General features: G+C 40.0%; 1 protein-coding gene across 8 annotated transcripts in view; it reads left to right on the top strand.

Annotated features, from left to right (window-relative positions):
- Slc38a9 (solute carrier family 38 member 9) overlaps positions 1–13228 on the top strand; it is an 83846-nt gene that overhangs the window by 22788 nt on the left and 47830 nt on the right. For 3 of the 8 annotated variants that reach the window (XR_013105066.1, XM_076916205.1, XM_076916206.1), the window contains exons 2-3: positions 9484–9568; positions 11360–11608. Coding sequence is in view for 6 of the 8 variants with exons in the window: in XM_076916205.1 (XP_076772320.1) it covers positions 11414–11608 (195 nt within the window). In the remaining 2 variants the exon portion in view is untranslated. The remainder of the gene's footprint in view (positions 1–9483; positions 9569–11359; positions 11609–13228) is intronic. The other 5 variants (XM_034523508.2, XM_076916208.1, XR_013105065.1 and 2 more) reach the window with 3 other exon arrangements.

Here is a 13228-nt window from a genome sequence, read left to right as displayed (position 1 = left end):
ATCTCTAAGGAAAGACCTATAGAGATGCTCCCTGACATAAATCTGATAATGGCATGCAGGAAGTTCTGCTCCAGTTCTGAGTCCCTGAGGGGGAACATACCTACTTAGGACAAGGGCTAGGTAACTCTTCTTGTACAAAGAGCTGAATCGTAGATATTTCCAGCTGTGTGAGCATATGGCTTCACCTTTGCCATTGTAGTGTGGAAAGTAGCACAGACCATTCATAATTTCATGAACTTGCCATGTTTAAATCCAGTTTTACTAATGGAAACAGGCAATGGACCAGAATTTTTTTCTCCTGGACTTTGTGCTACTGGTTCCTGACCTACCAGGAGGAGCTTCAGGGCCTCTGGGATAAGCAGTCCCAGGTACTTCATACTGATATAATCCATGAGAGTCCCTCTTGCTTTGCTTCTGGAGAAGTTAATAAGGGGGAAGGAGGCTGGGCTACTGACCTTAATTTCCTTCTGCGTCCTTACTTGTTTCTAGTAAAACATTTGGGGAGATACCGCTCACTTGTAGAGTTTTTGCTTCAAATACACAAAGTCCTAGTTCAGTCTTCATCACGTGCACACACACATTAACACATATTTTACACGCATACACACATACATAGATACACACACATACACACACATACACATGCACACATACTCACACATACATTAACACATGCATACATATACAGACACATATACACAGGCATATACTCACATACATGCACATACACTCACACATACTAACACATATACACGCACATTACACATACACAGATGTACACACATTAACACAAACTCACATATAGAGACACACACATATGCATACACACACAATACACACTCAAACACAGACACATACACACACATATACACTCACATATATAATATATATATATATATATATATATATATATATATAGAGAGAGAGAGAGAGAGAGCATTGTAATTAACATTGCTCTTTTTATTAATCTCTAGCTTTTCCCTAAAGTTCATACCATGAAAGCAAACCTAGAATTTTTTTTTAGGAGAGATTTATTTTTATGGGTGTATGGCTGCATGTATGGTTATACAGCAGTATCCATGCCTGAGGCCCACAGAAGCCAGAGGAGGTGGTAAGATCCTCTGGAACCAAAGTTACATATGCTTTCGAGTTACCATGAGAGTGCTGAGAATTCAACCCTAGTCCTCTGGAAGAGCATCCAGTGCTCTGAACTGATGAGCTACTTCTCCAGCCTCAAACATAGAATCCTTTAACAAGGTAATCCCAAGTTTTTAATTGTTGATCTGGAGGGATGGCTCAGTAGTTAAGAGAACTTATTGCTCCCTCAGAGGACCCAAGTTCAGCTCCCACATGGTGCCTCACAACCATCTGTAACTCCAGTTCCAGGAGATCCAACACTCTTCTGAACTCAATGAGTATCATGCACAAGTATGTGATGCACATACATACGTACATACATATACATACATATACATACATACATACATACAGGCAAAATGTTGATGTGCATAAATAAAAATAAATAATTGCTTTTAAAAAAAGATTTGCACTGTTATAAACCCTAGGGAAAAAACTGTGGCAAAAGAAAAAAAGATATGTGAAATGCCAGGTTAAAAAAATAGTTGTATATTTACAGTGCCAGTTGTCCTTAGGAGTCTTGGAAGGCTGGTGAGGCACATAAGCTGAGGATGTGTGAAATGCTGAGTTCTACCCCAGGACTGAAAACATCTCTGAAATCACAAAAGACAAATTACAGTAGGAATTATTTCCAAATATCATCTTAACATAGGCTTTATCATATTTGAATATTAAACCGTTCAAAGTTTTTAGTAATTACTGTGTGTGTGCACGGGTGCCCAAGCTGTGCTGTGCACATGGAGGGGAGGGGATAGTCAGGTCTCCCTTTCCACATGTATGCGGGTCCAAAGGATTGAACCCGCATTACTACACTACACTTGCACAAGCGATTTGCCTGGCTGAGTCCTTTCACTTGCCCTTGCTGGCAGTTTTAATTCATTCAACTAGTGCTATGATAAAGGCTTTCTACATAATTTATATTATATTTTTAACCTCTTAAGAGAGTCTCAGAGTAGTTATCAAAGTAAGGCATATACACATAATGTAGGCTCTTAATACCACAAGGCACAGTTGCATTCTGGAAAGAGTATACCAGTTATACTTCCCCACCAAGCATATGTCAGACTCCCTATTTCAGTATATATTTTTGAAAAATGTTTATCACTATTTGTTTTCTTTTCCTAAAATATATCTTGTATTTTGGCCAGAAAACTTGGCTGTATATCAGCATTTCTCAACCTGTTGGTCACAGTCCTTTGGGATCCAATGATCCTTTCACAGGGGTCATATAACATATATCCTGCATATCAGATATTTACATTACAGTTCTTAACAGTAGTAGAATTACAGCTATGAAGTAGCAATGAGATAATTTTATGGTTGGGGGTTGTTTTAGTCATAGTTTCTATTGCTGCAATGAAACACCATGACCAAGAAGCAAGTTGGGGAGGAAAGGGTTTCTTCAGATTACATTTCCACATTGCTGTTCATCACAAAAGGAAGTCAGGACAGGAACTCACAGAGGGCAGGGACCTGGAGGCAGGACCTGATGCAGAGGCCATACAGGGGTGCTGCTTACCGGACTGCTTCCCCTGGCTCACTCAGCTTGCTTTCTTACAGAACCCAGGACTACCCATCGATGACACCACTCACAATGGGCTGGGACCTGACCCCCTTGTTCACTAATTGAGAAAATGTCTTACATCTGGATCTCATGGAGGCATTTCCTCAACTGAGGCTCCTTTCTCTGTGATAACTCCAGCTTGTCTCAAGTTACCATACAAAACCAGCCAGTACAGGGGTCACCACAACACGAGGAACTGTGTTAGGAAGGTCAAGAACCACTGCTGTACATGAAAGTTAACTGGTAGCCATTTGACTAAACTTAGACTCTAGCTTTAGCCAGTCTTCTGTCATTCTGGAGCTGGTCTGGAGGACACTATGCTACATGCATAGCAATGATCTCTGATGATGCTACTGTAATATGTAACATCTGAGTTGAAAATACAGCCAGCCATCAGCAGCACCTGAATGGCCAGTGGTGTAGTGTTGCCACTGGTTATCAAAATTCATCTTCTTTCTTGAGAATCATGGTGATTCATGTGTGTGTATGTTCTATACATGTATAGGTGCTTGCACATATTTAGGTAACCATTCAGGTAGAGGCCAAAGGTCTGGATGAAGTGTCTTCCTCTGTCTCCTTCTTCTTCTTTTTTTTTTTTTTTTTTTTTGACAGGGTTTCTCACTGAACCTGAAGCTTATCAGTTAGGTCAGCCTGGCTGGCCAGAGTGTTCAGAGCTCCTCTGCTCTTAGCACTGAGGTTACAGGCCTATGCCTCCATGCACAGTGTATCATCTGGTGTTGGGAAGCAAACTCCGCTCCTCATGCTCATGGCAGCCATCTCCCCTGCCCTGGGTCAGTTTAATGTGTAGAAGAAATGTCCTTAAGCCTCAGTCTGTTTTCTGCTCCTGTCACAGTATGTAATCTGTGAAGAGTATGTGTGTTTTCTCACACGTATGGAGGCTTAAGCCTTTGGTCTAGTAAGGGCTGTGTCATCACATGGCAGAAGAGCTAAAGAGCAAGTTAACCAAATGCTATTCAAAGCCTCTGCTGTGAGGGCCTCGAGACACTGAGACAGGAGCCCACGGTTTAGTTCCTTCTCTCAGGCCTCACTGCTTCATGTTTGCATTGGCAGCACCAGTGTTCTGAAGAAGATTAGGGGAGAGGGGCTGGGGAGGTGGCTCAGAGCTCTTGTTCCTATAGAGGAACCAGGGTCAAGTTTCAGCACCCTTGGCAGCTCACTGATGGCCTCCAAGTGCACCAGGCACACAGAAATCTTTCAGAAATGATTAAGGGGGGTGATTAAGAGGCTCGTTTTCTCCAGTGATGTGTTTAAAAGTGTTCAGAGTCTTGGTTTTCCATTTCTGAGTGATTACACTAAAATAGCAAAAATAGACTAGGTAAGTGGTAGTTATCTAAACTAGTTATCTAAACTTCTGTTCAAGGCCACACTAGGCAGCATTTTTAAATTAATTTATTAATTTACTTTACATCCCAATCACAGCTTTCCCTCCTCTCCTCTCCTTATCTCTCCTCCCCACAATCCTCCCATCCTCCCTTTTTTCTCAGACAAGGCTCAGAAAAATGGAGGCCTTCCATGGATATAATCTCTCTTAGCATAGCAAGTTGCAGTAGGACTAGGCACATCTTCTTCTATTATGTTCAGACAAGAAAGCCCAGTTAGGGGACAGGGATCCAAAGGCAGGAACAGAGTCAGATACAGCTTCTGCTCCAGCTGTTAGGAGTCCCACGTGCAGACTGAGCTGCACAGCTGTTACACAGGGCAGCATATTCTTAAAGGCAATTTCAGTACTATATATAGAAATTAAAAGCAATATATTTTCCTTCTGTCTCTGTCCCTCCTCCCGTGTGTGTGTGTGTGTGTGTGTGTGTGTGTGTGTGTGTGTGTGGTGTGTATGTTTATTTTCAGTCCTTCCAATATGTCGTTTCTAAAGAAAGAAAAATTGGTTAAATTTTGGTTAAAATAGTAGCCACTAGCCTATCATGTCTTTATTCCCCGACTCCTTTCTTCCACACACCCCCATTGTGGAATATTTAGATTACAAAGACTAGAGACTTAATACTTTGAGAATTATTTGGTTGATTTGTATAAAAGGAAAAATAACAATTGTCATGGCCCTGCTGTCAGAAGCCTACTCTTTATTTATAATTTGAAACAAGCACTTTGTTTCAAAATATTACCTTGATACCCCTCACAATTATTTTGTGTATTTGAGACTGTTTTGATTTGTTTTGTCATTCACACATAGTGGGTAAGGAGAAGCTGCTTGAAGTTCCCACATTCCTGATCTCCTTTTGGGGACTGTCATTCACCATGTTCCATATGGAATCACCTTTCTCTAAACACAAGCCGAGGTGTAGCGGGGCATCACTATTGATATCAGCTAGAGAAAAGAAAGACATGTGTGGGTGTTCACCTACAGGTACACCTATCATTTGAACTTGGTTGTGACATTTCTTGTGTTTCTCTGACTCTCTTGCCCTTCTCCCATAAAATACTGAAAAAGAAGATAAAAACTGAATCCTTGCATTTCTGTTACAGAATTAAAACAGTCATCTATGGCATCTTTGAGAGCCAAAATTTGAAACATGAATTGCATCAAAATAATTTTGAAATTCATTCTTAGTAGGATCTGTATTTAATTAGAATAATATGGGACTGAGAATTAATTTTCAGTTCAAGTGCTTTGCCGTATGTTTTTGATGAAGATGTTTACTTGCAACTAAGTTAACAGTTTGGAATTCTAAAATGGGGAATTTATAACCTTCAACCAAGTGTTTCTTAGCATTCATATTTTCTAAAGCTCCTTCATCACGGTTTTCTTCTCAGTTAAAAGTAACAGTAGGGCTAGAAAGAGAGCACGATGCTGAAGAGCACTGGCTGCTCTTCCAGAGGACCCAGGTTCAATTCCTAACATCCTCATGACCTCTCACAATTGTCCAAAATTTCAGTCCTAGGGGACCCAGCACCCTTTTCTGGCCTCCATGGGCACCAGGCATTCATGTGGTACACAGACATACATACAGGCAAAATACTCATACCCGTAAGATAAATAAGTATATAGTTTAAGAAAAGTAACACTAGCGATCCTAAAAATTGGACTGCATATAAATGTGTGTATACATGCATTCATTCATTTGCAAATTACATGTTTACTTACCTACATTTTATTTCATATACCCTATAAGTTAACATACACCACAGTTAGTTTTAATTATAAGAAATAAACAATACTGATAAAAAATTAAGTGGTATATACTAACAGTATAGTGAAAGTTCACTTTAAAATGATGTCTTCAATATGCTTTTCTAAAATAACATTGCAACAATTATTTAGGCTGATTTCAAACTCATTTCAATCTCATCTAGTAATTATGTGGCATTGTTGAAATTTGCTGATAATTTTCCTTTACACTTCGTACTTGAAATACTATTTGTATATTTTGGTATTGTATATGATTTTTGTTCTTGTTGGTTAGTTTTTGTAGAAAGGTCTCTGCCTGTAGCACAAGCTGGCCAGGAACTCATTATATAACACAGGTTAACTCATAACAATCTTCCTGCTACATCCTTCTGAGTACTAGGATTGCAGACATGAGCCACGTTGCTCCAGATTCTATATGTTTGTTAAAGCTCAAAATACTGGTATTGTTGGTATAATACTGTTAATTTGGATCCAATCAGTATATAGTCCCCTGACCTCTTCTCTCTCCTGTTGTATTCTTCGGTGCCCCCTTTTATTCTTAACACACTCTGTGTTCATTTTAATCTCTATATGCAATTACCTATCTGTGCTCCAAACACACAGAAACACATAGTCTCTCTCCCTCTCTCCTCCCTCCCTTCCTTTCTCCCTCCCTCTTCCCCCCCCAACATATAAAACACTCAAAACACTCTGATATAGAGGGAGCCCTCAATATGTGGCATATCTTTCTATGGGGGAAGAAGAGTTAGTGGGCTGAATGACCCTCTTCCAAAGGGGAAGAGTTGCCCAGATGCTGTGAGCACTGCACGGGAGGATCTCTAACCACCATAGGAAGATCTCAGAGCCGTTCTGGATCCAGTACATCACAGGTTTCAGCAGGAAGGCTCACTAGGCAGTAGGAAACAAAGAGAAAGCACTGAATACATAGCTAATAGTTAGATTTGGAACTGTTTAGTCTTCTTACGGGTCGCTGCTGTTTGTGCAACATATGATACTTTGATACTTCTCCAGTTTCTGCATAGCAATCTAAAGTTATTTCAAGATAATTTTCCTTTGGATCTGGAAAGATGGCTCATTCCATAAAATGCTTGCATTCAAGCATGAAACCCTGAGTTTGGATCGCTAGCACCACATAAAAGCTGGGACAGTGGCAGACTCTGTGATCCTAGCATTAGGAAGCTCTGATTGGGAGACAGTCAGAGCCCTAGAGCTCATTGACTAGTCAGCCTAGCCAAACTGATGAGCTCCAGGTTCATCATCTCAAAAGATAACATGGAGCCTGACTGAAGAAGATCTCCTATGTCAACTTCTGGTCCATGCACGTACATCATACACACCTACGCAATGCTCACAGCCACACAATATACACACATATTTTTCTTAAAGTACTGGTTTATTCTGTATCCCCTTACCACATTTTTAAAGCACACTACCACTAAGGTACATTAACACATTTTGTACAAGTGCTTCAACGTGCCAGATACAGTTATTGGCTCTAAGTTATTGGCTAGTGACCAAAGTGACAACAACAACAAAATTCTACCCCCCGTAGAGCATTTCACCAGAGGAGACAAAACAAATGTCTATCATATTAGGTAGTTTAGCTGCAAAGAAGATGTAGAGCAGAGATGGATGGCAAGAGTATAGTCGAGGTGTTAAAGTTTAGATGTGATGACTGTAGTCATCAAAGGCTGTGCTGAGAAAGGAATAGCTTAGGAGAGAGCTAAAAGAGGTGATGACTAAGCTGTGCAGAGATCTAGATAAAAGGTCCACTGAAGTCCAACATATGGGATAGGGGAGGCACGGTGGGAAACAGTTTGATACATGAGCCGGGCTTTCAGTCTGGACAGCATACTTTCAGTATGGCCAGTATCTCTATGGATTCAAGTTGCCTGAACCCGCCAATGGAGTAAGACCATAGGAGAGAACTCCTGTTCTGAGAACTCTAGGGTACCTTTACATTTAAAAGTATAGATTTGCGAAGTAATTAGTCAAAGAAACAGACACGATGGCTTCCATCCTTTAGATTAAATCCTGTATTAGCATGTGAAAATCTCCATCTACTGACCAACGTTTTTAAATGTATCTCATACTTTTTCTTTTTGATTCTCTCTCTTCTCCCTCCACTCTCATGTAGTGTGTGTGTGTGTGTGTGTGCGCGCGCACGCGCGCACGTACAGGAAATGATCACAAGGCTTTGTACATGCTGAGCTTGTGAGTTACATCCCTAGTCTTCCGTTCTTTGATACACTCTTTTCTCCTAATGGCCATATCTGTCTAAGATTCAGCTTACCTATAACTTCCTCAACAGTTTGCCAGATGATGTAGTTCCCTCTTCTATATCCCTTACCCCATTCCCCACATAGCCCAGGCATCACACAACCCTCCTAACTGCCTTGCTCCCATTGTGGCATGAAACACTTGGTTTCTTCCCTCTGGGCCTATATCACTTATCTATATATCTCTGCAACAAGTTATTGTACAATCTTTGTGGTTTTGTGTTCTATTCACTGTTTAATGCCTAACACAAATGCAGAATACTTGGTTGGAACTTAAATAATATTTGTATAATAAATTTGAAAACCACTACTAAATAAACTAGCCAAAGTAGAGAAGCTTGTATAGACTCAGCCTTGGCACCTGTATTTCAAGCTGGGTTGTAGAGCAGGGGTTTGTAAAGAGATGATGATATAGGGGCTTCTGAGGAAGTGAGAAACACACCAGGGGTCAGCGCTCACAACATTCCCTCGCAGCAGGACTTCCTAGGTGCAGTGGCCTGAGTAATTTCTTTTTCTGCCCTGTGACCTGAAAAGCTTTCTGGTAGACAAAGCGTTTTACCAAGTACATAGAAGCAAGTACAGGATTTATTATTTGAAATGGATCTGTGTAACATTTCTGGAATGCTTGATTGCCTTGTTATGTTTGTTTGGTTTTGGTTTGTGTTCATAAATTACCCCAACCTGTCCGTCAGGTGTTAGGACACCTCAACTTCCATAGGGAGGCCAATAACTGGGCAATTTCAAATCAAGATTTCCATACTGGGTATGAGCCTTGCTATGAGTCATAGAGTTGTTACTAAACTCACAGCAGTGTGGCTTGGCAGTAGAAGGGTGGAGACAGATTGAAAAGCCAAAAGATTTTAAGGAATTTAAGGAGTAGACTCTAAAAAAGGTGTTAGCAGGAGTGTGGTTTGTTTGTTTATGAGTGTATTTAATGAACGTATGAGAATTGAATCACATTTTAAAATATTTTACAAATTTTGCTCCAAATTAAAACTCTTTTTAATTTGCTTTTGGCATGACCATGACTATTTATAAGGTGACCCAAATATACCCTGTCTGTTCTCATTGGGTACAGCTGCGCTGCGTGTCAAATGGCAAGTGACCCTGATACGCATAATCAAGTGAGAGCCCAAAGCTGAAAGCCCTCAAGTCTTCTGTCCTGAACATTAGCCTCTAGTGGTGTTCTTCATTTTTAAAGTGTTTTAAGTAAAGTTCACTTTAGAAATATATTTTCACTTTCTAAAATGTGTTTCTAATAAGTCACCGAAAATATGCTGAATTGTATATTTTTAAAGAGAATCTGTTTTGAAAAAATTCCAAAATATTTGTTTGAACAGGCACTCAACATCTCGATGAAAACGGTTGGAAAAGAAAAGCTTTCAAAGCCATTCTGTTCTCAGAGTACCGGAGCCAACTAAACTGGTACAGTTAACGCTCCAGCCAGAGGCAGGAGCCAAGACCTAACGCTTCCCGGACTGCTTTTCAGCAGACTTTCAAACCAACCTAGTGGTTGGATGTTAATGCCATTGAGTTCCAGAGCAAACAGCAAAAAGAAGAACATCTATACCTCTTTCTATCAATATTAGTCCTTTTTAGTAGCCTAAGTATCTGCCTTAAGTTAGCATTCTTGAGTTTTGTGGGGCACTGATCCTACAGGAAAATCCTGTAGTGTGTGAGCTTCCTAACATGGTATCTCCGAGATACCTGTGTGTGTGTGCATGTTTGTGTTTTGGAGGCCAGAAGTCAATGCTGAATGTCTTCCTCCATTGCACTCCACCTTATCTTTTGAGACAGAGTTTCTCATTGACCCTGGAGCTCATCAATTTGCCTAGATTAGCTAGCCAGTGAGCTCCAGTGGTTCACCTGTTTCTGCCTCCTCCCCAGACCTGAGTTTAAAGACATGTGGCTCTGTGCTTGCCTGTGCATGCTGCCGATCTAAACTCAGTTCCTCACACTTGTGCGGCAAGCACTGTACTAACTGGACCATCATCCTAGCCCCAGTTAGCAATGTTTTTACATTGCCTTTAAGAATCACTGTGACGGTGGAAGTAGAAATAATATATCACATTGTAACACTTTTGGAGAGATTGGTGGTTATATTAGGTTACCAAATATGTATGTAGTGATTGTTCAGCCTCTGGCCCACTTATTTTTACTATAATCCCCCTTATAAATTATTAATAGCACTTAATGCATTTGCCAGTATGTTTGATATGTTATGTTGATCTCTCTGCCCATGTATTTACTTTTATAAATGCTCTTGTTACTATCCATTAAATTGACTAGTTGATACCTACTATATTTGAATGTTGTCATGGAGAATAAATAGCAAGTGACTCAAATGTTCTGTATGTCAGTTAGACTAAACTCAACTACCATTTCTCAGGTATCAGAGTTTGTTAGAAAAGTAGCAGAAATTAAAATTTCTTGGGGGCTTGCTTTGTTTTCCTGTTACGTTTACCAGTGTATAACGTGGAAGAGCAACATCCACAGTTTGAGACACAGTGCTATTTCCTACTTCAGAGAGTCTGAAACTTGGCAGAGCAATGCCACTCTACCTTGTCTTTTCATTGTGGAATGTGCATTATGGGAAACCTAGAAAGCAAATGAGGGAGTTTCAGAAAGATACTGAAGGCCTGACTGGAGATGATGATTGAAAACTAGGCTCTACAGTTCATCAGGACATAGTCAGAGGAAACAAACACATAGATGATAGGGCATTCGAGTATGTTACCAAGATCCAAGAAGAGGACGTGAGGCAAGGATCTCCAGTGCTGTGATGTTCCGTTTGATCCAATTTGGATCCCCACAGAAAGAAAGTGATTGAGATCACTGGTCATTAGGACATGAGCTGAGAAATAGGAATTTTGTTTGTTAAAGGAAATAACTTTGGTTTATAGAGGAAGGAGTGGAGACTCTTCAGTAAAGGGACATTTTGTCTATCATTTCTCTAATTTAGCGCCCGAGTATTTTAAAAGACTAATCAAAGCCGTTTTTATCTAACTTAAATTGTTGGAGGCCAACAGCTGTTACATTTTGTTTTCCTTTGCCAGATTTCTCTTTAATGACTTCTCTAGTGTTTTCTGCTCTCTCTCCTGTTGGTAAATTTCATAAGCTTCAAGTGTGTTTAAAGTAAAAGTATTATGAGACAAGAGCTGTATTTTGTGGGTAGGATAATACTTCTTCTGTGACATTTTCTTTTCCCACCAAAAGTGAGAAGTGAACGCCTTGCCTTTGTGCGTGGAGGACAAGAGGTTATTCTCTACAATGGCTGACTTCCAGAATTTTTACCTGAACGTTTTTTGTCAAGTATATATTCCCTTCTTTAGGCCTTTCTATATAGAGCCTACCAACATCGTCAATGCAAATGATGTCATTCAGAGGGTGAGTGACCATGCTGCTGCTATGAACAAGCGGATTCATTACTACAGCCGGCTCACCACTCCTGCAGACAAGGCACTGGTAAGAGGCAAAGCTCTGCTGCTTGTCTAAAGTTCAGTTGTAATGAACAGTAAACACCTGCTGGATTAGAGGCATTTAGAACTCACTGTTGACAATAGCTTGGAGCTTTGATTTTTAATTTTTTCTTATTTCAGGTACCAAAAGCTCTGAGGAAGACAAATTGCTTTTTGAAATAGCAGCTTAGATATTGACTAAAAACATAAGATTCTGGCTATTCTCTTTAATTTATAAATTTGAAGCTATAAAAGAAAAATATTTATATTCATTTTTGATAAGAATAAGAAACAGATATGTTCATACATGTGAAACCTGATAATTTCCTGTTTAGATATTGTCCTTTTATGAGTAAAAAATTAGCCTATGCAGACCACATACTATCACAGTTCATTGTCTTGTCTTATAAACATTTAAGAAATTATTAGGAAAGGGCTACAAATTCAATAATTTGCCAAATTTGCATTATGGGTTATATCTTATGAACTCATGATTGACTAAAGTCTGTCTTATATTTTAGAATTTTAAAATATGTAAATAATCTGTTGCTTATAATGATGATCAGATGTGAGATTCTCAGAAATTTGAAAACTTAAAAATACAGTTAAAATGGGTCTTAGATGCTAAAAGGAAGGAACAAACCAGCTTCTGACCTTCACTAGATGTCTACCAAGGAGGAATGGGTACCACCTGACCATGGCTGTCTTATGTAGCCCCATAATGGCTACATGAAGTCAGCAGTCAGACTTCTTTGTCTTTGCTTGTTTGGATAGCGTTTCATGAAGTCGAGGCTGGCTTCCAGCTCTTTGTATGTCGAGAGTGACCCGAATCTCTGAGCTTCCAGGCTTCTCTCCTTTGCTTATAACACAAACCACCATACCTGGCTCTAAGATCTCAAGAAAAGACTTACAAAATGCTGTATGTAGGATCAATTTTTGTAGGTTCTATTTTTTATTTTTACCCATCCTACAGACCTTTACATTAGTAGTGATGGTAAAGTATATTATAGAATTAATGTAAATCTTTGGGACCTTTGAGGTCCCGGTCTGACTCTCCAGAGGCTGTACTTTTAGAAGCAGGCTTCAGAGATATCATCTGGGCTAGATGGGCAGCATTGCCTGGGAGTTTAGTCAGCACTGTGCTCTGAGTTGTAACCCTCTGTTAACTGGCACTGAGATAGACCACTAGTACATCTACCCAGTCGCCCAGGTTAATGTGATCTCTCCACTTCTAATGAATTTGTATAAATACCCACAGGCATTTTCTAAAAATCCCCAAATCAGTTTCCCTAAAGGTATGTTTTGGAGAAGAACAGTAAATCACTGTTCATAAAGTAAAACCTTTTCATTTATGGAAGAAATGCTATTATTGTTATTCTAAGCTGGAAAGAGGAGAAAGTTGTCTGCCAGCATACCCTGTGTCCTTGCTACTAAATGCACATGCCTACAGAGCAGCCTTGTCAGCCTCCCTGAGGGCTTAGCAAAAAGGCATTGTGCAGGGCTTAGTTGGAACCAGTGAAGCATAGTCTGTATGTCAGCAAGAGCCTGTGTGTCATGGGAGCGTGCAGATGAAAATGCTGCCCTGCACCACTGCCACAGTGGGATCCAGCCTATTTGCCATGCCCCC

This window comes from Arvicanthis niloticus, chromosome 19 (genome assembly GCF_011762505.2).
Source record: "Arvicanthis niloticus isolate mArvNil1 chromosome 19, mArvNil1.pat.X, whole genome shotgun sequence".
Taxonomy (NCBI): domain Eukaryota; kingdom Metazoa; phylum Chordata; class Mammalia; order Rodentia; family Muridae; genus Arvicanthis; species Arvicanthis niloticus.
Note: the sequence above shows the minus strand (reverse complement) of the source record. Positions and strands in the feature narration are given on the sequence as shown.